Source organism: Camelus dromedarius, chromosome 29, assembly GCF_036321535.1.
Source record: "Camelus dromedarius isolate mCamDro1 chromosome 29, mCamDro1.pat, whole genome shotgun sequence".
Taxonomy (NCBI): Eukaryota; Metazoa; Chordata; class Mammalia; order Artiodactyla; family Camelidae; genus Camelus; species Camelus dromedarius.
Window position 1 is genome coordinate 26,978,961 of NC_087464.1, and position 25,944 is coordinate 27,004,904.

Here is a 25,944-nt window from a genome sequence, read left to right on the forward strand (position 1 = left end):
TCTGCAGCCAAACCCACAGCGTCTCTGAGAAGCGCCTGTATCCAGAGGCAGACCTGCCCAGTCCCTGGCAGCAGGACGCCCAGCTCTGGGCGCCTCCTCTGCGTGCTGAGTGTTCCAGGTACATTGCCTGTAATCCTCACATCGGCTCACAGGGGAGCTGTGTTGGCCCCATTTTATAGAGGAGCAAACAGACTCAAGAAGGATAAGCGTCCCATCCAGCAACAGCACCAGCACAAGGAGAGGGCATAAGGGCCCAGAGCACAAGGAAAGGAGGGGACCCCCTTGTTCAAAAGTCGTTCAGGATTTCAAGACGACGACAGCAGGGCATTGAACCAAGCGTGGAGCCCTCTCGGTCACGGGGCCCTGAGCGCCTGCACAGGCTGTGTGGCCGAGAAGCCGGTCCTGTGAGCCACAGGCCCCGAGTGCCTCCTCCCCACCGTGCCCTCCGACCGTCCGGGCAGCTGCCTGCTCGGTCCCCCACCCCGTCCCACCTGAGATGCGGGGCCGGTACCTGGAGTAGCAGGAGAGGCCGGTGCTCATGACAGCGCTCAGCACGGCCAGGCCCACGTAGTAGTCGTGGAAGGTGCTGCGCACCAGGGAGTCCGGGAACACGTAGGCCGAGTAGGCGATGGCGGAGCCTGGGGAAACAGCAGCCTTGGGCAGGAGGCCGGGACTCGGCACCTCCTGGGCCCCGGGGGAGACCAGCCCCAGCACCTGGCCGAGCCCTTGCCCGCCCCACAGACCGCAAGCAGGCCTGCCACTCCCCCTCGCCTGCGCCATTGCCCCTCCCAGAACGCCCCCCTCTCTCCCCTGCCTACCCAGATCCTACCCAGGGAGTGGTCCTTGAGTGCAGCGAGGCCCGAGGGCTTGACCATGTATAAACTCACATCATCTTTGCAGCCCCTCTCTGACACCAATCCTGCACGTGGCCCCATTTTACAGGTGAGGGAGTGGAGGCACAGAGAGCGTGGGTAACCCCCCGGGAGCACGCGGCTACAAAGCAGCAGAGCCAAGCTTCAAGCGCAGGCAGTTTGGTGACGCTGCCTCCTTCTGCCCACGTGCTCTGGTCCAGGCCGACCCCCAGTGCACTCAGCTTTGCTCTGAGCATGCACACCTCGCCTGCCCGAGGACACGGGCGCTCCCGGGGACGGTCAAGGCTGCAGGTGGGGAGGGCCCCGCCGGGGCGAGGCCGGCGGCCGGCCAGCTGAGAGGCTGGGCGTGGGAAGCTAGCCAGGGTGTTTTATCTTGTTTTAGGTTTTGGAGCTGGCAAGGGCAAGGGACTGAAAGGCCTTCTAGAGGCCTGCCTGCTGCGGCTTTTATTTGGAAGAACAGGAGCGGTCACTGTCCTTTTCAAAGGGGCCAGAGGTGTCCGGGGGCCTGGGCCTGATGGCCTCCCCGGTCCTGTCAGCTGCTGAGGCCCCTCGGGGAGAGGCAGTGCAGACCTGCCAGCCCAGGGCCTAAGACCAGGACTGGGGTCACCTGTTAGCCAAAGACCTTGGAACCTTGGGATCCTAGCTCAAGGCTGAAGCAGGCCTCAGGCCGCACAGGTTCAACCTCTGCCCCTGATCCCGCCTGAAGGCTGGGCCGTAAGTGACCAGCCCGAGGCTGAGCAGGCGGGAGGGCCGGGAACCGCCACCTGCCGGCACAGAGCTCCCCACTCCCGCAGGCTGCCCGTGCGACTCGGCTGGGAACCGCCTCCGCGGACAGACGGCCCCTTCCCTCCGCCTGACACCGGGCGAGGTCCCCACTGGACCCGGACGCGCCCGCCCCGTGCACACTGCCGACCCGGACGCGCCCGCCCCGTGCACACTGCCCAAGGCAGAGCTCCACGGCCCTGCAAGAGCAAGGCGGCCTCAGCCCTCGCCAGAAGCTGCAGCGGGAGGCAGAATCAGCGAGGGCCCACCGGCGGCTCCAGCTGAGGTGGGCACTGGGGGCGAGCGGGCAGGCAGCAGAGCGGCTGACCTCGGAAGACGGGGGGTCCTGACGGGGGCCGGAGGGCGGGGGGGGCTTTCCAGGGAGCGGGAGCAGGAGCAGGAGACAGCTTTGGACACCAGGGTACGGAAAGGGAACTTGCCCCTTCAGGCGGGAAGAAGCCACTGGAAGTTTCTGGGTGGGGGATTAAGACGGCCAAACCCTGGCTCCGGCCCTGGCTCCGTCATTACGGACTGCGCGGCCGGGCAGCCGCCTTTCCTGTGCCCGCTGTCCTCACCTACGGCGGGGGCGTAAGGCAGTCCCTGCGTCCGGGGACTGCTGCCGCGGTTCCCTTGGCAACTGGGGTCGTTGCTACCTTGTGACACTGGCTAAGCGCCAGGCTTGTCTGAGCTGCTCACTTACAAACGTACTTAACCTTCACGACACTCCCGTGACGCAGCTGCTGTGCTGATTCTGCGCGTGAGAGAACCGAGGCTTGACGAGGGCAGGAAACTTGCCGAGAGCATGTAACCTCTAGGGCGTGGTGGCAGCTGGACCACAGGCCCCTGGTCATGTGTCAGCCGCTCAGCACGGAGCCTGCCGCATACTGATTGCCCCAAGACACCTGCTCCCATCACGATGCGCTGGGGGCAGCTGAGCAGGAGCTCTGCACGCCGCTGGGTGAAGGAGCACACCCAGGTGACCGGGAGCCAGGGGAGTGTAAGTGGGAGGGTGCCCTGGTTAGAAGGCGTTGAGGAAGCCTCCCCAGGGCAGGTGGGTACGGCCCAGGGAGACGAGTGAGTGCGTGAGCCAAGCTGAGGGGGGCACAGCCGGTCCGAAAGGTACTGAGGAGAAAGGCAATGGAGCCTGCCCACTGATCGGGCAGGATGGCAGAGGGGGTGGGTGTTGAGGGGGAGTGGCAGGAGGAGGTGAGGGTCATTCACAGGTTTCTGACGTGGAGGGCGGGGTGGGGAGGGTGTGGCCCGGCTAGGCCTCAGGGCTGGATGCGGTGGGGACCTCAGGCAAGCAGCTTAGACTAGAGAGAGGCTTTATGAGGGCCTCCTCCAGAGGTGTAGGGGGGCGTGTGGGCGCTGAGGAGGCCTCCCAGGGGGCCTGGCCACGGAAGAGCGGGGCCCCGGGGATGGATTCTGAGCTCACCCACCCAGGGAGGAGGGCAGAGGAAGGGACCCAGCAAAGCAGGACGCAAAGGCAGCCGAGTGGGAGGAGGACTGGGAGAGGGGGATACACATGTTACACAGGGCCAGAGAAAAGGAGGCAGGCTTCCAGAGAACGGGGGCCCCGCACCACAGGCTCGGTCCCGGTGGTCGGGAGGAGACCGGGGCCTCAGCAGCCAGAGTTCCATCAAACAGCGGGGACCGGACAGCAGAGCACTGAGGAGTGGGAGGGCAGGCAGTGAAGACTGTGTGTGTGTCCATGTGTGCACGTGTGTGTGCATGCGTGCACGTGTGTGTGCATGCGTGCATAAATACGTCTGTGGACGCGCGCGTGTGTGAATGTGTCTTGTGTGTGTGTGTACGGATACGTGTGCACACATTCGTGTGCGTATGTGTGCGTGTACGCATGTGTAACTAGTGAGGGGGGAGAGGAGGGGTGGGGAAGAGGAGGGAGTGAGGCTCCTCGCACGCCCTCTTGGCTGAGGGAAGATGGGGACTTTGCTTTCACACCTGGAGTGGGGTCAGGAGGGAGGCAGAGGCTAGAACTGGGGTGAGAGGGGACAGACAATGCCCAAGGTGGGGGCGGTGAGCAGACAGGAGGAGGGGCATCACTTAGAGGGAAACACCAGGTGTCACCCCCCACCCCCCCAACTCTGCTCCAGGAGCACTTAGAGCCAAGGGCTCACTCCTCCCGCCTCAGCAAGCAGGGTCCCTGGCCACGCCTCCTCTGCTGGGCACGCCAGAGGCCAGCACGATGCCCCTGGCCTGCGACAGCAGGTGGTTAAAGTGTCAGAGAACTTGCAAGTCCACTGTTAGAACTGTTCAATCATTAACAATGATTAAAACTTTAATGACGTCAGCTGACAATTAGAGGAATCGTGTCAGGGGAGCAGTAAGTCCTCAGCCCACTGTGCCTGTGCAGCGGCCCTGCCGAGCACGGGGCCCCGCCTCGCATCGGCCCCCACCCCTGTTCACGCCGCCAGCGGGGCGGGAGGGTTACCCCACAGCGGCGGCTCACACACGGCCCAGGGCTCTTGTTCAGCCAGCCAGCGTTCAGTACCTGCCAGCACACCTTCAGACGAGTTCCTTATAAAACGCTCGTCAGGAACTTGGGCCGTGCGCTGGGACTGCTGTCACCCTCCCGCACGGCGCCACAGCCGCAGGGGGAAGGGCGGGAGGCGGCGGGGTCCCGGGGGGAGGGAGAGGCCGCACGTACCCAGGCTGAAGAGGCTGACGGCGCCGTAGTCCAGGAAGTAGCAGATGTGCCGGGCGTTCCCGGACATGCAGCTGAAGGTGTGCGCGCAGCTGGACGCCAGCGGGTACACGCAGCTGGCGCCCATGTACACGAGCAGGGGCCAGGAGTAGCTGTCGTTAGGGATGTCCGTCGCACGCAGGACACTCACAAACCTCCACGTGAAGAAGCTGGAACACAGGGGGCCCTCAGCCTCCCGGGCCGGGGCGCCTCTCACAGTCCCGACCCGGCGGTCGTCTGCCTTCTGTTCCCCTGGGGTGGCCGGTCCCTAGCGGTCTCACTCTGGTGTCAGGGCCACAAGCAAGGGAGGGGGAGTGGGGTCCTCCTCAGGTTGGAAAAGGGCAGGAGGGGGAGTGAGAGAGGCCGCAGCTGCACGTGCCCGACAGACCCTCTTACCGCTCCCTGCGGGAGGGAGTCTGAGCCCAGCCTGTGCGGGACCCGGCCAGGGGACGTGAGCAAGCCACGGCCAGCACTGGCCGGGCTGAGTGACCGCTGAGGGCCTGCCGGCACTGATGCACTATGACCCGGCCCCTGACCCCGACTCCACCCCCCTCGTTAGGCACAGGCCCAGGTGTGTGCAGGTGGCCTCCAGCCCCAGCTTCCTCAGCCCCTCCTCACCTCCTGCCGATTCTCACTTGTGCCCACGCGCTTCCCAGAGTCACCGCTCTGCTGGCTCCGTCAAAGAGCTGCCTGACCGCGCACCTCACGGCCACCGTGGGCACCCCGCACCCCGTGTCCTTTCCCAATGTCTCCTCCCGAAACCCTCGGGGCAACCCCGGGAAGGGCGCAGACGATCACGGCTGCTTTGCAGGTGGGAAAATGTGAAGCTTAGAGAGGTTAAGGGACTTGCTCAAGCTGGGGAGTTTTAACTAGGGCTTCCAGAGGGTCCAGAAAGCCTCCAAGACTGAATAAGACAATGCTATCAAATCAGGCCCTGAAGCAGGGGAGCAGGGAAAGACTGGGGAGCTGCCAGGAGCCCCTCAAATCCGACTGCAATCTGTGCCCTAGAGTTCACCCCAGCGGGAGACCCCAACATCTCCCAACTCCACGCCTACGCCCCACGGGGGAGTCCCACAAACCCCAGCGTGGAACCCCAGCTCTCTCAGCCCCGGCTGTGTTTAAGGAAGCCCCGGTTCCCAGGCTCTCGACCGAGATGGCTGGTCAGGGGGCGGGGAGTTACCAGAAGGGCAGCAGGTGTGTCCAGATGTTGAGGGTCTCATTGGTCATTTGGAAGAGGCTGAGGACACAGGCAGTGGCGGAGCTCTGTGGATGTCGGTAGCCAAAGAGGATACCCTGCTCATGGAACACCTGCAGGGGGAGACAAAGGGGCAGCCAGGCGAGGCGGGCGTGGTGGGAAGGCCTCAGGAGGCACAGCTCCGCTAGCATCCAGCTTTCTCCCCGGCTGGGCCTGGAACACGTGACCCCGAGCCCTTCCCACAGCTTCGAAACCCCTGGTCCTTCAGGAAGCCTGCAGCCAGCTCTTAGAAAGGATTTAGGGCCCCGACTCCCAGGCACACTTACTCCTGTCATGAATGTTGCCTAAGAATCTGGCTTCGCACCCTCTGCCTGGGGCCTGCAGCCTGGTCTCCAGATGCCTTCGTGGTTGGCTGACATGTGTGCTGCCTGTCCGAGCCGACAAGCCCTGGATGTCAGGGGCTGGTGGGGTGGTCTCTGCCGGAGACCCCCCCAGTGCCGGGATATATGAACCGAGGCGCCTCATAAAGGCCTCTGATGATGAAGACGGTGATGACATTAGCAGGGAGAGAGGAAGGCGGCCACAGCAGGGCCCACACGAGGCGGGCCCCCCGCCCCACGCGGCCCGCTCGGCGAGGCTCCCAGTCACCACCCTCGAGGAGAAGCTTGGACGGAGCAGGGAAAGCACGGGGTGTCAGCCTGCTTGGAGGACTGCACTGCACCCTTGAGAAATGGTAACTGTGGCGACGAGGCAGGGAAGACAAAAGCTCAGGGTAAAAGCAGAAGGCGCGTCGCGTTCCTGCCGTGAACGTTAGGACTAGAGACACTTCCGACACACGGGGGGAGGCTGGGAGGGGCGTGGGAGGTAAAAAGCCTCATCTGCGGAGGTGGCAGGACTTGCAGGAGGTTCTTCCGCCCCTTTGTGCGGACTGGATCGGGGTTTCTCAGTCTCACCACCACTGGAGGCTGGGGCCGGGCAGCTCTGCTGCGGGGGGCTGGCCTGGGCACCATGCGGCCGCGTCTGTGGTCTCTGCCCAGCAGGTGCCTGCAGCACACTCTGTGCCCCCCTTCACCAAGTTACCACAACCAGCAACATCTCCCAAAGCTGCCGGTGTCCGGGGGACGTCCCCCCAGGTAAGGACCAGGGTGCAGGTGGGTGTCATTATAGCCTCTGAAAGGGAGACAGAAGGGAGCAGACCAACAGAGGCAAGTAACAATAATGAAAAGGTTAGTGATCGTGACGTGGACCGAGCCACCGTACATTTCATTTACTTCCTTTGGGGGGAGGATTAGGGTTTTTAACTGTCTATTTATTTATTTGAATGGAGGTACTGGGCCTGAACCCACACTCTACCCCTGAGCTACGCCCTTCCCCCTCGAGTCACAGGCATCTTAAAGGTTCTGATTTTCTAGGGCTGTGGGAGGAGTGCGGGCTGGGAGAACCCCCATTTGGGTTACCAATTCACGGTAAGAGAGGCTCTCAATCCAAAAACACACCATACCTGGCACCCCTGATGCCATGCCCTGAGGCCCGAGTCAAGGGGTCTCACGGACAGCGGGGACAGCGAGGGGCCTCAGAGCGGAGAGTCAGTCTGGGCCACAGAGGGGCCCTGCGACCGAGCGCTGGGCCACGACCCCCAGGGCCTCAGCGTCCTCGCCTGCGAAATGGGAGGGGTTCGCGTGCCAGATGTGAGTATGCGCCCTTCTTGGTTCAGTTCTGGGTGAAACTGGTCAACGGGGCGAGGGGAGGGAGGCGAAGGTGGCTCACGGTCCAGTGAAGACACACTACTGGAGTTAGGCTTGGGACCTAGCTCACTGAAGCGACCTGTTCCAGTTTTTGATTCACCGTTCAGTTCTGCTGACGTGCCCGGTTGACAGCGGACAGGCAGGAATCCTGGCTTGCAGTGGCCCCCCATCAGGGCTGCTGACATGGGGGACAAGTGGGCCTCTGGCTTTCAGCCTCTGACCCTGCAAGCAGGGTGGCGTGTGCTTGGCAGGCGTGCGTGGAAGGCCCTCCAGTGGAAACTGCGGGTCTGTCATTCTACCTCTCATGTTTCTTTCTTTCTTCCTTTAAAAAAGTTTCTTTTTTTTTAAGCTGCAAAAACTTCAGAAAGGAGCGATAGTTATTAATTGCTCACTCCTTCACATGAATATGCTCAGCAGATCCTATGTAGCAGGAACTCCTATGACAAGTGGCCTGGGAACCCCGGGCATTGGGGTGGACAGGGAGGAAGCGAGCAGGGCGGGGCTGCAGGACAGACAGTGCGGCCACAGCTGGACCGTGGATCGCCGGGACCCAGAGGGGGGGCACCTCATCTTGTCCACATGACTCGGGGTGTCTACCATGCTTCTCTCTGTGGACCCTGCGTTCTGGGAGGCAGGAGAGGACGCCGCCCTAGCCAAAAACCAGAGGGGAACACAAACTAGACCACTGGGCCACATTTAAGAATCTGGCCCCAGAGCTGGGAGGATGCCTTGCCACCAAAGCCAGGGTTGGGTCCCTCTGACCTGCTGTCCTGACCCCAGACATGGATGGGGAGGTCCATCAGCCACACCATGAGGGGCAGGGTTTAAAGCAGCCCCTCCCCAGAAAGGACAGATAGATAAAAGATGGATAAAAGAAAGGGACCCCTCTGTCCCGGAGCAGCGACGGCCCCCCGGCTCTGCCACCCCCACCTGACCCTCGCTCACCAGCCCGCACCCCGGGTCTGAGCCCTGCGGCAAGCGCCGGGCGGGCAATCATCCCTGCACCGTGCGGCTCCAGCCTCAGCGAGCGCTCTGCACGGAGGAGACGGCACAGAACACAGACGACTTAAATCTGAACAACAGACAAAACCTGTGAAAACAGTTTTGCATTCGCGCCAAAAGGGCAGGTGGCAGTGGCTTCCTTAACCCTCCGTAGCCAGCCTTGTTCCCAAGCAGCCCCAGCGGGCAGGCGACGGCTCAGCCACACAGCAGGGGCGACGTGACCCCACCTTCCTCCCGGTAGTCGCAGGCCAGGCAACTCAGAGCGAAATGAAATCAAGCCGTGCGCAGTCTGCCACTTAGGAGTGAGACCCCCCCAGGCAGCGGGTCGAAGGCCGTCCGCGGGTCTCCTTTCCCTGCCCGCCAGGGGTGGCTTCCAGGAAAGGCCCTGTGCCCTGCCAGCGGACGCCCGAAATTCCACCACGACTTGTTAAGCCCTTGGTTCTGCCAGCTGTTCAGCTGCACCTGGGGAAGAGCAGCGGGCATTCTGGCTCAGCGCTAAGTAGGAGCAGCGCACGGTGACAGCCGGCTAAACCGAGAGGCTGAGCGAGGCCCCGTGTCCTGTCTGCATTTCCCGTGTGGATCTCATGGAGCCCTCAGAGCCTCAGGAGGGACAGCCTTTTATTGTCCCCATTTCTCAGGAAAGGAAAGGTTAAGGCGTTCACCCAGGATTCCAGTAGTGGGGGCGAAGCTGAAGCATCAGTCCCACATCCCAGCCTCTCGCACTGTCCCTGGCGGCCGCCCCGCGGGGCTCATTGGAGAGGAAGCGCCCATCTCTCCGCCTGTGGCGACTGAGGACCGTCACAGACTTCCCTGGGCCTCAGGGACTTCCTCTTTAAAGTGCTGTCGTGGCCCAAACTGCAGCTCCCACAAAACCCACGCTGAAACCCTGACGCCAGCACCTCCGTAGCCATGCTTGGAGACAGGGCCTTCAAAGAGGTGATCAATTAAAGCGAGCCCATTCATCCAATGCAACTCAAGTCCCTCATCAGAACAGGAAACTTATTAATTTATCTATTTTTTTTGAGCAGTTTCATGTTTATTTTGTTTTTTTATTGAAGTAGAGTCAGTTTACAATGTTCTGTAAATTTCTAGCGTACAGCATAGTGATTCAGTCATACAGATACATACATATATTTGTTTTCATAATCTTTTTCATTATAGGTGACTACAAGATATTGAATATAGTTCCCTGTGCTGTACAGTAGGACCTTGTCATTTATCTATTTTATATACAGTAGTTAGTATCTGCAAATCTTGAAGTCCCAATTTATCCCTGCCCACCCCCTTTCACCCTGGTAACCATCAGTTTGTCTTCTGTCTGTGGGTCTGCTTCTGCTTTGTAGATAAGTTCATTTGTGTCTTTTTTCTCTCTTTCTTTTTTTTAGACGCCACATATGAGTGATGTCATATGGTATTTTTCTTTCTCTTCCTGGCTTACTTCACTTAGAATGACAATCTCCAGGTCCATCCATGCTGCTGAAAATGACATTACTGTATTCTTTTTTATGGCTGAGTAGTATTCCATCATATAAATATACCACAACTTCTTTATCCAGTCATCTGTTGATGGACATTTACTTTGCTTTCGTGTCTTGGCTACTGTAAATAGTGCTGCTATGAACACTGGGGTGCAGGTGTCTTTTCACATTAGAGTTCCCTCCAGATACATGCCCAGGAGTGGGACTGCTGGATCACATGGTAAGTCTATTCCTAGTTTTTTGAGGAATCTCCATACGGTTTTCCACAGTGGCTGCACCAAACTGCATTCCCACCAGCAGTGTAGGAGGGCTCCCTTTTCTCCACAGCCTCTCCAGCATTTAGTGTTTATGGACTTTTGAATGATGGCCGTTCCGACTGGTGTGAGGTGATATCTCATAGTAGTTTTGATTTGCATTTCTCTGATAATTGGGGAAATTGAGCATTTTTTCATATGCCTATTGGCCATTTGCATGTCTTCAGTGGAGAATTGCTTGTTTAGGTCTTCTGCCATTTTTGTATTGGATTTTTTTTTGTTGTTATTAAATTGTATGAGCTGTTTCTATATTCTGGAAATTAAGCCTTTGTCAGTCACATCATTTGCAAATATTTTTTCCCATTCTGTAGGTTATCTTTTTGCTTTGCTTATGGTTTCCTTTGCTGTGCAAAAGCTTATAAGTTTAATTAGGTCCCATTTGTTTATTTTTGCTTTTATTTCTATTGCTTGGGTAGACTGCCCTAGGAGAATGTTGCTAGGGTTTATGTCAGAGAATGTTTTGCCTGTGTTTTCTTCTAGGAGGTTTATGGCATCTGGTCTTATATCTAAGTCTTTAACCCATTTTGAGTTTATTTCCTTGTATGGTGTGAGGGAGTGTTCTAGCTTCACTGACTTACATGCCATGTCCAGTCTTCCCAACACCGCTTGCTGAAGAGACTGTCTTTTCTCCGTTGTGTGTTCCCACCTCCTCTGGCCGTAAGCGTGTGGGTGTATTTCTGGGCTCTCTGTTCTGTTCCATCGATCCGTATGTCTGTTTCTGTGCCAGTACTGTGCTGTTTTGACGACTGTAGCTCTGTAGCGTTGTCTGAAGTCTGGAAGGGTTATGCCTCCAGCTTTGTTCTTTTTCCTCAGGATGGCTTTGGCAGTTCCGGGCCTTTGCGATTCCTTATACGTTTTAGGGTTCCTGGTTCGAGCCCTGTGAGGCACGTCCTGGGTGGTCTGACAGGGTCACGTTAAGTCTGCAGGGGGTTTGGGCAGTGTGGCCACTTTACCAGTATTAATTCCTCCCATCCAGGAGCGTGGGGTGTAGTTCCACTTCTTTGTCGTCTTTAATTTTTTAATCAATGTTTACGGTTCTCCACGTATATGTCTTTCACTTCCTTGGTCAGATTTATTCCTAAGCGTTTCATTTTTTTGGACGTGATTTTAGAAGGGATTGTTTCTTTACTTCCTTTTCTGGTATTTCATTGTCCGTGTAGAGCAACGCCCCGACGTCTGTGTGTCGCTCTTGTGTCCTGCTGCCTTGCCGAATTCTTTCGTCAGCTCCAGTAGATCCGTGTGGGGCCTGTAGGGTCTTCTGCATGCAGTACCTTGTCACCCACATACGGCGACAGTCACCTCTTCTAGAGTCTTCTAGAGGAGGAAATGCAGGCCCACGGGGGGACACTGGGGCGTGTGTGCACAGGGGATGGCCACGCGAGGACTCGGCGGGAAGGCAGCGTCTGCCGGTTGAGGAGAGACCTCAGGAGAAACCAGCCCTGTGGCACTTGATCGCGGACGTCTAGCCTCCAGGATGGGAGAAGGTGACTCTCTGCTGTTCAAGCCTCCCCGTCTGCGGTGCTTTTCATGGCAGCCTGAGCCGGCTCACACAAGTGGGGAGGCTGGGTGCCACGTCTCTAAGCCAGAGGCTCTCCGGCTCTTCCTGCAGGTGTCTGCGGACCTCCCGGGGATCTCACTGCAGTTTGGCAGGGCTGGGTGAGCCTGCATTTCCAACACTTTCCCAGGGCCTGTGATGCTGCAACCAGCTCTGGCTTCACCGCCCAGACACCTGACTCAGCATCATGCTGTCCCCTCCCTGCCCGGAATCTAGCTCATCCCAGAAGAGGAGGTGCCCTTTAGGTAAGTCACCATGAGCCCAGGGGCGCAGACATGAAAAGCCAGGGAGGGGCGGTCAGGGACCAGCGAGGAGTGAGGAGTGTGGCCAGGGGTTAGTGGGAGGGGCATGGAGACGGGGAGGGCAGGGAGCAGGCCGCAAACCGCTGCACCAAGTATGAGTCGTCGCTCAGCGCAGACCTGCCGCACGCCCGACGCCGGCCGGACGCCAAGCCCCTCGTGCAGGGCGACCAGGCTCATCCCGGCAAAAGAGAGCACGCAGGCTGTCACCTGAAAAAGTGCAAAGCACCGCCTGCACACGCCCCACACGCAGTCACTAGGACCGTGAACAGGCTGGATTAACAGCAAGCATGGCTGGTGCCAAGCGATCGTAGGTCAGTGTTAACTTAGAACACTAGGGTGACACTCCTTAAAAACAAGTGTCCAGCATTCAGTCCAGCATAAGGATGCTGTCACGCACGCAGCCCAGTGTTTACACAAGACGACGGCAAAGTCCCTCTGCTCGAACACGTGCGACAGATAAAAAGTCATGGAACAAATTACCGCCGTCTACGGGGGGGGGGGGTCCCGAGGACATCAGCACCTCAGTGAACAAAAAAGTGGGGAAGAAGGACACACAGATTGTTTTCTTCTCTTCAAGGGAAGCGTGAACAGTCCCCCACTGCCACAAATTACGCAGTCGCGTTTCCCACGTCTGGGGAAATCGCAGGGCTCAGCACGTCCAGAGGCGGTGGATGAGCCTCGCCCTGGGAAGACCCCTTCGTGACCATGGTGTCTGCCCTCCACGCAAGTACATAGATGGTTTTAAAAAGTACACTTTACCCAGTACAGGTTGGGTGTCCCGGAGTGAGAAGGCCCACTGAAGGGCCAGCATCATGCAGGGTGCTGATCGACAGAAGAAAGTCAAGAAGCTGAAACAGTGAAGCGTCCCGTTGGGTTCAGTCTTTGACTGAAGAACCAGAAAAACAACCTTCAGTTTCAGGCATTGATTTAAAACTCTACCACAGGTGAGCTTGTGATAACCACGCAGCATAACTGGAAAGGCTGTGACAGGCCACACAGAGGCCTCCCAAAATGTCCACGTCCAAGCCTCCAGCACCTGGAAGTGCGTCAGGTCATATGGCAAAGGGGAATTAAGGTCACGGATGGAATTACAGTAGCTAATCAGCTAACCTTAAAATAGGGAGATTGTCTGGATGATCCAGGTAAGCCTAATGTAATGACAGGGTCCTTGAAAGTGGAAGGAAGGGAGAGGCAGAAGGAGATGTGACTACGGAAGAAAGGTCAGGAGACGCACGGCTCCCGGCTTTGAAGACAGAGGACGTGGGTCGGGAGCCGGGGACGGCGGGAGGTCGCCAGGAGCTGGGAAAGGCAAGGAAGCAGACTCTCCCCCAAAGCCTCCACTGGTATTTTGATCTCAGCCGAGTGAGGCCCATGTCTTCTTCTAACCTACAGAACTGTGAGAGAATGAATTTATCTGCTTTTTCAAGCCATCGAATTTGTGGTAATTTGTTATGGCAACAAAAGAAAACTAATACAACACCGGAATTTGTCCCCAAATCCAAGAACAACCTTACTGCAGAGATGGGTCAAATTTCTGACCAGAAGAATTGATGCCTCCTTTGGAATAATTCAGAGAGCATACACAGCACTCTCTGAATCTTCCCCGATACGGGACATCTTGCCGAAATGTGTATCAAATTGGATCATAAACTATTCTTATTTAGGCGAAGGGAATGCCAACGACCGTCACTAAACACTCAGATTTAACTTAGGCAGGATGTGCAAGGTACTGAAAGAAACCAGTGAAACACAGAGGGTCCTCAAATACAGAGCAAAGCTCATCTTGGTGGGAAATGACATCAGCTCTGAGTTAGAGCAACGCCCCAGGAAGAGACGTGCGCGGCCCGTGAGAGGGGCGCGGGGCCCCCTGCTCCCTGGGTGGGGGAGCCGGCCTCGCTTCCCACGCGTCTGACACCTCCCGCGGCCCTCGGCCCCACCCCCAACAGCTCCGCCCTGCGCCGTCCCCCCGTCCCCCTGGCCCACGCAGGCTTTAGGGAGAAAGTTTGCAGGCCTGTCTCCCCTAAATCTTCCAGTAAGTCATTTGGAATTTATTCTCCTGGGGAAAGTCATACGGGCATGGGGGTCAGCAGAGTGGAAAGGAGCTGTCCTCCCAACGTCCTCCAGATGATGTTTCCACCGTGAAATAACACCCACTCAGTCAAAAAGGAAAGAAATTTGACTCTGAGACAGGTGTAATGAGACGTTTGCTCTGCAAGGAGGACATGCCCCGCTGGGCCGGCCCACAGGCAGACGGCCTCACCTCCCGCCAGCACCGCAGATGACCAGTCCCCGGAGGCGCGTTCGGGGCAGCCGCCCCAGGGCTCCCCGGCCCAGGAGGATCAGCCACCTTTCTCGCTGCCTCAGCCCACACCTGGCCTGGGCCTCCAGCACCCATGGGAGGGGCCTTAAAAAACGTCCCCCCACCCCGTGCTGCTGGCTTCATCTCTTCAGCTTGAATCTAGTCCTGGTTTTTTTTAGAAAGCATTTTCATTTTTTTTAAGTTTTTTAAAAACAATTTTTTCCCTTTTCTGGGGGGATTATGTTTACCATTTATCTTAATGGAGGTGCTGGGGACTGAACCCAGGGCCTCGTGCGTGCTCAGCACACGCTCCACCACTGAGCTACACCCTCCGCCCGGAGCCTGCAGTCTTAACAATGACTTTGCTTCAGAATGAAATGCAGCCGTCACAGGGAAGGGCTACACCTTACGTGGTTTCGGGGTCCCTTCTGTTTCCAGGCTCGGTGTAAGTGAGGGAAACAGGAGGCTGGAATCCCCTGACGGAGTCTGGGAGGGGCTCTGGGAGAGAGTGGGCCTCACAGAGCAGTCACCGGGCCCCATCCGGGAGCTCAGCCACCTGAACGAGAGCACGTACCTGGGGCACCTGCTCGGCGCTGAGCAGCCTCGGGAGCTTCAGGGTCAGCATCCTGAATCCGGGCTGGGAAGGCCGGTGGGTGACAGCCGGTTCCTGTTGGCAGGTCTCGCTCAGAGTCCCACCATGGCCCGGATGCCTCTGGCCAGCCGATGTCCGAGCTGCTTCACTGAAAGGGGGCAGCGAGAAGAAACCCAGTGAGTGTCAGCCAGACGCCAGCCAGATCAGACCGTCAGACTGTTTGACCATGGACATGCCCTTGCTCCTGATGGCAGGATAACCAGGCTTCCTCAGAAACGCCCGCAAAGCAGTCAGACTGCTGAGTCACTCATTCCGCAAGTGACAGAGGGAGGCAATTAACTCACAATACGGGCAAGCATAAAGCTGTAGCGCTGGACGGGGCCTCAGGTGTCGCCCAAAGCCCTCATGTTGCACAAGGGGGTCAGAGGGGTGGAGTAACTTCCCTGCGGTCACACAGCTCGGGAGTGCTGGGGCTGCTGCTCACTGCGTCGTGTGCTGCCCCTGGGCACACAGCGTGAGCCCAGGTCTGCGTCCCCTGAGAGCGGTGCTCCAGACCACCCAGAGAGAAGCAGCTCTTCCAGAAGGTTAAGCAGAGCGTGGTCGCCCGGAGACACAGAAGAGCCAGACCCAGCGAATCCAAGGCGCCGCTGGAGACAGAGCGGCAGGACTGTTTAAGCGCAGGATGAAGACTGCTTAACAGCGGTGAGCACCGTGAACCAGAGGAACCCAGAGCCCTCCGGGCAGGCCCAGGAAGCAGAAGAACACAAGCTGGATTCAGCAAAGACAGAGCAGAGCTGGACATTGACCACAGTCAGTGCCTTGTCTGCTCCCGTGGTGCCGGGCTGAGTCCTGCAGCCTCCTTCACGCCCCCACGCTGACCCGGGGGGCCCTGTCCCGGCCTCTGAAGGCCCGAAGGCCCTGCCTGCACCTCTCCGGCAGCACCAGCCACCTCTGCCTGCGAGCAAAGCTGCCTGCCTGGGCCTTGTCTCTCCAGCACACACTCGCCGCCCCTCCCAACTGGGGAGGGCCCTCCTGAGATGCTTGGGAACTCAGGGTGTGTGCCTGGCGCAACCCCGACCTTCAGCAAATGCTTCCTTCATGATGCAATGCTGTTCATCCTTTGAACTTAGAGTGCGTTTTTGTTTTTGTGGTTTGTTCATGCCTTTGCCTCATTACAGTTCTTCATGTTCCACGTGTTACCATCAGGAACTGTGCACAAAGCACAATGTAGTTACGTTCCACCATAAATGCCCTTCTTCCTCACAAACACGGGTGGGAACGTCATTCACAACAGTCAAAATGTGGAAGCCGACCAAGTGCCCCTCAGCAGGTGAATAAACACGATTACAGACAGGACCCGGCTGGCGCACACACTGGGGTGTGACCGAGTGAAAAGGCACGAAGTTCTGACGCGCTGCAACGTGGATGGAGACCCGGAAACTACACGCCAGGCGAGATGAGCCAGTCACAGAAGGACATACGCCTGATTCCACTTGTCTGAGGACCTGGAACAGGCGACTCACAGACACCGGACGCAGAGCAGAGGCTGCGGGCTTGCTCGGGGCGCAGAGCTCCTGCACAGGATGAGAAAACGCTCTCGAAATGGGCAGTGGGATGGCTGTGGAATTGTCATGTCGCTGAATTATACACTTAAAAATGATACACAAGTTATATTTCTGAATCACAGGATAAAGAAAATAATCTTTAAAGCACATGTACGTTGTACCCAGGTTAAAACCTGGAAGCCGATACTTTGCAAACAACGGAACAACACTGACGTGAGTGGACCTGGTACACCGTGGTCCTCCTGGCTTTTTGACCTAAATCGCCAAGCTTTTATTCCCAGAACACTACTAGCTCACCTGGTGGCGGGACTGGAGATGACCGTCCAGTACCTGGGGACATTCAGGCACACCAGAAAAACCCCGAACCATAACAGGGCCAAGGCTGGGTCTCCACAGACCTGGCCACCCTGGTCCCCTGGTTCTCCTGGATCTCAATGTTGCGGGCAAGAAAAAGGAAAGAGACGGTCCCTGCTCGCTCTCGCAGCGCACAGCGCCAGGCAGGGCGGCCGACTGGGCCTTGTGAAAGCACACGATTCACCCATTTCTTCCTTCAGCCAATGTGTCTGGCATCTTATTCGCATGACGAATAAGCCCTTAAGGGCGAGGGCTCCGAGCAGAGCCAGTCGCTCCCTGTGGGCCACCTCGGCTGGAAGGAAAAGGCGGGAATTTAGCTGAAGTCAAAGCTGCACAGCTTTGTGACACACATGGCATCCCCTGTGCCTAAACTCAGCCGTGCGGGCTGTACAGTAACTGGAGGGAAGAGGGGGTCACGTCCACCCCCAGGTCAACCAGAAGATGTCTCGGGTGGAATTTTTCTGAATTACAGTAAAAACAAAATAACAAAAGCCCTTTCTTTGAGAAGGAAAATAGAAGCAAAAGCTTCCTTTTAGGAAGAGAAGTGGCTCTGATTAAAGGGAATTAAGTCCCAGCACAGAGCCGGAGGACCTAGCTTCTCTTTGCTGCTGAGAACAGATGAAGAATACAGAGCACTGACAACGGTGCTCACAGCCCAGATGCTACACAGTGACCCTGCTTGTCAGCTCACAGGGGACACCGCTCTCGCAGCAGCGTCTTGGGTCATGCTTTCCCACCATTCAAGGGCATCAGGCCTCTCCCGTTAATACCCTGTTACTTCGTGTCTTAAACGTCCACTTTGTTGTTCGCGGATGTGCGGAGCGTCTCCGGATGATCAGGGACGTCGCGGAGCACAGCCGAAGTGTGGGCTCCGCCTACTGCCAGGCATCCCAGACTCAGGATCGTCGCGTGAGCCCACTGGTCTTTCCAGTCTCTCCCCATCACCAGCCAAGCTCTGAAGTTCACCGGCGTCGTGCAAGTCAGAGCATGATTTCCAGCATTTCAAACGGCAGCCTGGTTTGTTGCCTCTTCCCAGGGTTTTAGAAACAAGACTGAATAAGACAGAAAGGCTTTGGAGAGTTCTGAAATCAAAACACAGTGTGACGCTCGGCCAATGCGTCAGCCCCGCGCTGCAGCTCAGAGAGGCCCACGGCACCGCGCGCACCTGCCAAGCTCTCCTGAAGTAGCCCTAAGAAGCGAGGGAGAGGGGAGGGCGAGGCAGCTCACAACAAAACACCACCTGGAGCTTCAGGCTCGTCCCCTCAGAGCTAAACGAGGGGACTTAACAAGAGATGACACTCTGGGCACCTGCCTCGTGACCCCTCGCAGGCGAGTGCTCGGGCCCTGCTCCTGTCCACCCTCCTCACAGCAAACTTCCACTTACACTCTGCACATCCCGGGCCTTAAAGGACTCGGGCGGCAAAACTTACCACCCCCCGAATATGTTTACATACAAGGCGGCCGAATGTAAACGGATGGGCTGTTTCCCAGCGAGAGGCCCCAAAGCGTGCCGCCCCTGGAGACGCAGGGGCAGCACACACCCTTCATCACCACGACTTGCTCAGCTAGACGTGCGCACTTAGAACCCCTTACTGTGTCCAGCACGGTGCTAGTTTTTAAGTGTCATTTTCCACTCCCAGGTCATAGAAACAAGGATAACTCGCACCAGTGCAGAGTAAAACCCTCATCCGCATCTTTGACAGCAGGATTTCAGCCGCCACTTTTTGGAGTCAGCTACCACTTCCATCGAAGTTACTCAGAAGCAGCACTTTTTGAAGCTGTGTTTAATGCTGCTGCTACATCTGCCGTCGTGACACTGTGGGCAGTCTGCTTTCAAACACTTCACACAGTGTGATCTGAAGGCGTTAGCTTTAGCCCACACCTCTGGGGCGGCGGCTCACCAGCATTTGAAGACTCGCCGAGGGCTCACATTCCAGAGGCCTCAGCTTTGGCTGGGTTGGGGCTATTTTTGATCAACACCAGAGGGTTTGCTGGTTATCGGAATGGATGCCGTCTCACTGGGGAGATCAGTGGAATCAGAGACGCGCATGTTGGTGAGAAGTGTCGCACAGCTGCCCGCCCCCCTCCCCCACCCCGGCGGGAGCAAGGACAGTGACGGGGCGCCCCGGGGTGGCCGCCCCTCTGAATGGGCCCAGGTGGGCCCTCGAAGGAGGCTTCAGGGCCTGAACCAAGGAGAAGTCCAGCGGGCGCATCCACCTCACGTGAGCCCTCAGGAAAGGCACCGAGAGCGCCCAAGGGGGAGGCTGCGGGGACTTCACCCGCCAACAGAGCGGCCACCTCACTGTTTTTGTGCCTGCTTCCTGGAAAATACTTGTGTGGGGGGAGGCACGGGGCGGGACTCAGCCTGAGACACCCCCCCCACGTGCTGTGGCACCCGGTGCTGAGGCCGGGGTCCGCCAGCCCTCACGGACCTTGAAGAACCGACGCGTTTGAGGCTGCGTTTCCCGAACTTCAGATCCTGCCAGGTGGAAGTCACACCTCGGCTTCACGTACCAGTAAGACAGAAAACACTGCTGCCAGCTCTCATCATGGGGCAGCGCTGGCGTCAGAGCTGTCTGCATGTTCGCTTGTTTGCTTGTTTTGAATGTGCCCGTAGGAACGGACGGAACGCAGCGATGGTAAGCGAGGGACTGGCTCGGGTCAGTTGGCACGGCGACTCTGCAGACTCACTTCTCTGATTTCCACGGGGCTCAAAAGCTCCTGTACAGCAGAACCAGTTCTTCCAAACGGGAGAGCAGGTTCCCGAGAGTAAACCCCAGTCGGAGGTCCGTGGTTTGCCCCTCCCTCTTTAAGCTGATGGTGCACTTCAGGTGCCTCCTGAAAGGATCCCAAACAAGCATTCATGGGGACGTTTTCAGGTGACCATGCCTTCCCCAAGCAGCCCAGAGAGCTTGTTGTTCAAAATAAAGGAAGAAAGGATGAAGAGAACTCTGGACGGAGCCGACCGCAATGCCACTCCTCCTTTTCTGGAAAAGCGTGACGTTGGAAAACATCCGACTCCCCGCTGGGCAGACACAGCAAGGGCAAAGCACGCTGTCTGGGAGGGAGCGTCTCCCTCGCTTCTTTCAGAAAACTAGAAACAGGAGATCAGGGAGCTCCTGAGAGGTCATCTGGTGCAAACTACCACGGGACGCGCACGTGTCACCGACGGCATTGCAGGGGCTCGGCGAGGTCAGGATGAGCCGAGGTCTGGGGTCGCCAGGGGAAATGCACACAGAGACGTGCAGCAGGACTCGAAAGACCGCAGGTCCCAGCACCAGCCCCGAAACCCCCACCGGGAGGGAAGACCCCAAACCCCGCAGAGTGAGCGGGTCCCTCCACAGCTGCCCCCGGGCAAGGCCAGGCCCCGAGGTGCCTCCCAGCCCCCACACTCCAGCCGAGCCTGGCCGGAGCTCTGGGCCCTGGTGATAAAGGTCGGGTTTCTGATCCCAGATCACGGCTCAGAGCACCAGCTCCCCCGGCTGGGAGGTGGTGGCACCTACGCAGGGGAGGACGACGGCCAGGGCAGTTTCCAGTCAAGTTAAGTTGGATTCACACAAATTGCAGTTTGAAAATACGTGACCACATTTTGGAGAAGTCGAGGCTACAGATCAATTCAGGAGGCAGAGGGGTGATTTTCAAAGTCCCGCGGTTTCTCAGGGCAGAGGAGCCCAGAGGAGCCCGCGGGATGAGACAAAGGCTCCCGGGACTGAAGGGGCAGCGCTGACAAAGCCGGGGCGGGGGTGGGGCGGGGGGTGATACCAAGGGTTTGCCCAGTACCTCGGTCTCCCTGGCAACGCAAGGGTAGGAATCGTGGTGAGAAAAAGAGGCGGTCCAGGTCTAAGGAGGCTGGAGGTTGGGGCAGGTGCTGGGGGCAACACTGGGGAACCAGCCAGGTAAGCAGCAGGGAAGCAGAGAGCACCCAGTCTGCTTGGGTTAAGGTGGTCCCTGGGGCTGGGAGCAGAAATGCAGAGCAGATGGGAAGACGCTCGGTCACTTAGTCGCTCAGCATCCATTTACCGCTGCCCGCTCTGTGTCCGAGGCTACGGCAGGAGAGGAGGTGGAGAAATGAACGTCACGACGTCTGTCCCTGACGAGCTCACAGCTGGTGCAGGTCACCGCCGACCACTGTCCCAGGCGCACCTGACGGTAGAACTGCCGTTAGAACCACATGCTGCTGGGGGACCACAGGACAGACGTCACATCAGGGAGCTGGGGAAGACTTCTTGAAGAGATGGAGCTTCCGCGAAGTCTTGAAGAGTGAACAGGCAGCCTGCAGCCATGGAGGGGAGGGCATTCTAGGCTGAGGGTGCAGAGGGAGGAGGAGTTGTCCACAGCTCAGTGTGGAGGGGGCACCTTGTGTGGAGGGGCAGGGGGCCAAGGTGGAGCCTGGAAAGAGCCAGGTGAAGGCACAGCGTGGACCCCGCCTGATGCAGTGGCGGGGGGGGGCGGGGTCAGGACTGGAGGTCTCGGGGGTGCTGATGGGAGAGAGGGCGGCGACCCTATGCTGGGAAGGAGAATTAAGAGGGGATGCAGGCCACTGTCAAGTTCTGATTCCACCTTTACTGTGCGCCCTCGGGCAGATTCCTTAATCTCTTCAATTTGAATTTTCTTATCAGCTAAATGAGGATAATAAAACTATCAATGGCTCTCATGAGGACGGAAATAACACCACTGCCTCCTGAAGCACCTCAGCTCTGCGTTCCTGCTCCGTAATACTCCTTCCTCCTTGGCTTATGATTTTGCCTGAAAACGGACTGTTTCCCCTTGGCTCTGCCCCACCTCCCTGGCTGGAGCTGAGGCTGAGGGGCCGGCGCTCCACAAGCCCGAGGGGCTGCCATGGTGACCTCCCCGCTTGGCTTCAGGACTCAGTGAGTGGACCGAACCTTTCCTTTGTCCCAGCTACCCGGCTGTGCAGCATATTTACCACGAGGCGACTGCTGCACATCTGAAAAAAGCTGGATGATAGGTTATCGCACGTTGGAGAGAAAAGTTGGAAACGATACAAATCGCTGGCAAAAGAGAGCTGCTGGGTAAGTCGCGGTCCGTCCATGTAAAACTGCACTGTGTGGCTATTAAGGTGCGACAGGTCTGTGGTTACGGACAGGAAACGGTGCCATGACATGCCGTTAAACGAAGAAAGCAGGTTATGGAACAGCACAAATCTTGTAACGCCGTCTGTATAAACCTGTGTTCCTTCCGACTGCTCACGTTTACGGCCAGAAGCGTGTTGGGAAGGGCGCTCCCCTCAGGCTCGGCGGTCTCTCTGTGGACGGTGGGTCCACATCACGGGATCTGCTTTATTTTCTCCCTTCTGCTTTTCTGTAATGAGCGTGTGTGTTCTTACCAGCACTTAATTAATTGATTTTTTAAAAAAACTAAAGCAGCAATGCCATTGAAAGGAAATAAATGAACGGGCCCTCCCACTTGGCCAGTTCTGGAGAAACAACCATGTGAGCCAGCCCAGGGGCTGCGAATGTTGGCGTGCCCTCACACCCACTGAGCGGGTCAGCCTGCCTGCTGGCCCCGGGCAATGCTGGCCTTGCAGTCCCCCATTCAGGGTCCCTGGGGCCAGGTTCTAAAGCCAAACAGCTCCCCGTTACGGCCAGGTGAAGGCGGAGGCAGGAGGGGCGCCCTGCACTGGGAGCACCGCGAGGTCGTCAGTACTAGGCACACAGTAAGAGCGTGCTGTGCACCAGGCCCTGCGCTAGCCCTGGAGGTACCTGGAGGTCCCGGCAGACGCAGGCCGCCCCCATCCCCCCGGGACTCCGGTCTAGTGGAGGGAGAGCCCAGGAAGGGCCAGGAAACCCCAATGACCCCTCAGAGCTCCTGCAAGGCTCTGCCCTCCTGACTCATGGGCCACACTTTGTGCTTCTACGACAAAACTATGGAGTCCCTTCTGGAAGGTCCTGGGGACGCCACTCCCTGCAAGGCACCCCCTAAGCTCCCACCAGCCTTGCTGCCCACTCGCACCCCGTCAGCCCTCGCGGTCCTGAGCACGCCGGGCTTTAACACTTCACGCTTTCGCACCTGCATCCTCGGGGACAGACGCCTCTGCCTCCACTGTCTCTTCTGGATGAAACTCTTCCCATTCCTCCGGGCTGAACTCAGCATCACTTGAAAGGGTCTCTGTCATCCCCTTTGCAAACCTCACAGTGAAACACAAGGCTCTGGCTCCCCTCAGGTCTGTCTTGCTCACTGCTAGGCCCGAGATGCCCGCCCCAGCGCCGGCGCAGCGCCACTGCGGAATGAGTGCATGCTCACTGAGCAGCCGGACGGCTCTGCGCACGGCCGCACCCTGGAGCCCAGCGGCAGGGTCGGGCCCATCTGTCTAGGAACCTCCACCTAGCGGCTGCACACTCTGTTCAAGAATCCCGCACCTCCATGCCAAAATGGTCTACTTTGCTTGCTCTAACATTTCTAAGATCTGAAATCTCAGATCAACTGTAAAGAAATTTTTGAGAGATTTGGGAAAACCTGAGCACTGAATATTTTATAATAACAAGAAATGACCCATTCTTAAGATGTGATAATTGTATGGTGGTTACACTTTTTAAAGGGCCCTTTTCACTTAGAGATGAACGCCGCAGCAAGCCCACGGGAAATGACACGGAGTCCAGCTGGAGCAGGGCGGGTGGGCGCTGCGGGTGGAACGAGGTCAGCTGGCCGTGAGTTGATGACTGTTGAGGCCGGGCGTGGAAGTTCATTATACCAATTTCTCAATGTGTGTGTGTTCTTAAAAGGAGACGATCACGATGAAAAAAACAAAAAATGCTGAAATGTGAAATATGCTTCAGCCGTTGCACAGCAGCACACAAAGCAAAACGCTGTTGCAAGAGTAGTTATTACTGCTCTGTTCCCAGGCTTTCCTAACGTGTGGGACACCAACGTGACAGCCGTGAAACGCACACAGGAAGCATTGCACCAAAATCTCCACCCGAACGAGCTGAAGCTGAAGAGCTTCAGGACAAACCAGAAATGCCTTAGGGACAAAACCCACCTCCTTATAAATAAAAGACTGCAGCCCCAGAAAGAAAAGTCAAAAGGCCTTGTCAGCGGAAAATGCCCGCGATATCTCACAAGCATATCTTCTCCCCAGCTAGAGGTGAGTCCGGAAAAGCTTCTTCCAGAGAATTTTATAGGAAAAAAGACACAAGTGACATAAGGATCCTGCCAACCTTGGTTTTAAGATCCTGCTTTAAAAGGGATCAAATGACATTTCACCTTCCGTTTTTCATGGTTAGATTTTGTGTTTTTGAGGTGTGTAGGTTTCAGTGTCTTAAATAGTTCATTTTTGTTTATCTGCTAATACAGGCCAGGGTTACAAGGTCTGTTTTTATAAGTTTGTGTTCACTTGATGTTCTAAAATGTTACACATTTTCTGTCTTTAAAATTATTAAATATTTTCTTGGACTGATGAAACTTTTAAATATCTTCTTATAAAGCACAAAGTGTGCTTCAGTATCGGGTGACAGACACAGTTAGATGGCCCCGGCCATTCTACTCCGGGGTAGGCACTTCCACACACTGCCGGAGCTGGACGGGGGTGCCAGGGGTCTAGCCGGCTCTCAACTCCCGATGTGCCTCAAAACCGCCCAGGGGGTTGCACAGCACACTGATGCCTGGGCCCGCCGCCCAGCCAAGTCAGGCCTCCGAAGGTCAGGGAGGGAAGAGGGAGCTCCGGTGGTTGCACAGCACAGCCAAGGTCGAGGCGGCTGGGATTCTGGGCCAAGGTGAGAGCCGAGCCGGTCCGCCGCCGAGCCCTGGAGAATCAGGACCAGGTGCCTAGGCTACGTGGCTTGCTGGCCTCCAGGCTGGGTGCAGCAGGCAGGTGCCTCCCCCAAGGTTGGGAAGGGGTGAGTCTCTGCCAGGCTGATGGAAGGTGCATGAGGCCCTGACTGGGGGGTTCCTTTCACTCCAACAGGAAACCGTCAGGCTGCTGGGGAAGGCACGGTCCTGTCTCCACCCTCCTCCCAAGCTGCTAATCTGATCAGAAACTTCAAGTCTGAGATGGAGCTGTGGCCGTGAGAGAGCCCAGACCACAGGAGGAAGGCAGGCAGGGAGCCCCGGTGGGGACTTGGGCTGAGGGCAGGCGCCTTCCCCCATCCTGGGGAAGCAGTTCTGGAAGCCCGGAGGAGGCACGCAGCCCCGAGGGCAGAACCAAGACCCCAAACGTGAGCTTCTGGGAGGCAGGTGTTGGCTCAAGTCACAGAGGTGCTGCGGTCCCAGGGTGGGAAGGGCCGCTCCCAGGCAGAGCTCCCACCAGGGAAACGTCCAGGTGGGGTCTGGCGTGCTGACGCTGGGGGTGGGTGAGGTTGGGGTGGAGGCAGGAGCCTCAGAAACCACCCTGGCCGTAATTCCCAGACCCAGCCATGCATCCAAGCCACCCAGGGGCTTGCTGGGCACACAGAACCACCTGAGTGCGTCTGTCTCAGGCTCTCTCAAGCTGCGTCTGTCTCAGGCTCTCTCAAGCTGGACGCTTGAGGGGTGGGGGAGCCTGGGACTCTCCCCCGTTATCAAGCCCCAGTGGTGACCCCACACATGCCCAGTCAGGAAGCACCTGCCCTGACCTTCCAGGATCGTTCACCTTCACACCCAAAATCCACCGGGCAGACATGCCCAGAGCCCAGAGAGGGTAGGAGTGCGGGAGCTGAGGACCAGCACTAGCGGGCGAGGGTGCAGAGCAGGTGCGCAGCGGTGGGGAGGGGCAGGCAGGACGGGAGAGTCGTCATGGGCGCCGACCAGCAGGGAGCGGCGCAGAAGAAAGCACAGCCGCCCCCGCAGAGAGTCCCTTCCTCCTGGGGAGACAGACGCGCCCAGTAACGCAGCCGCAGCAGCAAAGGGCGGGCGGGAGGGAGACGCCCCCGAGGGGCCGCCTGCCCCCTGGACGCCCCCACCGGGTGCTCCCCAGGTGCCTCAACGCCACACGCGCAGATGAGCCGTTCCCGACCACCGCGTCGTGCCGGTGTGCTTGGTGCCTGCTTCTCCCTTGGCTTTAAGGTGCTTTGCCCTCATCCTCCATCTGCCTGGAAAATTCCAACTCAGCTTTCCATGTCCGCCCAAGCCCCACTCCATCAAGCTCCAGTGCCCGCGCCGGCCCTCAGCCCCGGGGCCTCCTCTGGCGCCCCTGCCGCACCTGAGGCTGCATGGATGCTCCTGGAGCACGTCCAAGCCCTCAGGACAGCAGGCTCCCGCCTCGTTCACT

General features: G+C 57.8%; 1 protein-coding gene, 1 long non-coding RNA gene and 1 other non-coding gene across 12 annotated transcripts in view; 1 reads left to right on the top strand and 2 right to left on the bottom strand.

Annotated features, from left to right (window-relative positions):
- The window catches only part of PAQR5 (progestin and adipoQ receptor family member 5), a 52,215-nt gene that overhangs the window by 15,438 nt on the left and 10,833 nt on the right, over positions 1-25,944 (bottom strand). The window contains exons 2-6 of one of the 8 annotated variants that reach the window (XM_031440932.2): positions 20,760-20,882; positions 14,803-14,968; positions 5,519-5,646; positions 4,303-4,508; positions 512-638 (exon numbers count right to left, since the gene is read on the bottom strand). In XM_031440932.2, the coding sequence (XP_031296792.1) occupies positions 512-638; positions 4,303-4,508; positions 5,519-5,646; positions 14,803-14,853 (512 nt within the window). In that variant the 5' untranslated portion in view covers positions 14,854-14,968; positions 20,760-20,882. Of the gene's footprint in view, positions 1-511; positions 639-4,302; positions 4,509-5,518; positions 7,017-14,802; positions 16,395-16,682; positions 16,880-20,759; positions 20,883-25,944 lie in introns of those variants that run through there. The other 7 variants (XM_064480776.1, XM_031440931.2, XR_010378365.1 and 4 more) reach the window with 7 other exon arrangements.
- On the top strand, positions 1,517-24,161 carry LOC116149406 (uncharacterized). 3 transcript variants are annotated; one of them, XR_004133020.2, is made up of 3 exons: positions 1,517-1,920; positions 11,682-11,872; positions 21,359-24,161. It is a non-coding gene; the product is annotated as an uncharacterized LOC116149406 (long non-coding RNA). The 3 variants fall into 3 exon arrangements; XR_010378367.1 differs by lacking the exon at positions 1,517-1,920 and adding an exon at positions 8,631-11,556; XR_010378366.1 differs by lacking the exon at positions 1,517-1,920 and having other exon boundaries at positions 7,532-11,872.
- Positions 12,503-12,660, bottom strand: LOC116149438 (U1 spliceosomal RNA). The gene has a single exon (XR_004133050.2). It is a non-coding gene; the product is annotated as a U1 spliceosomal RNA (small nuclear RNA).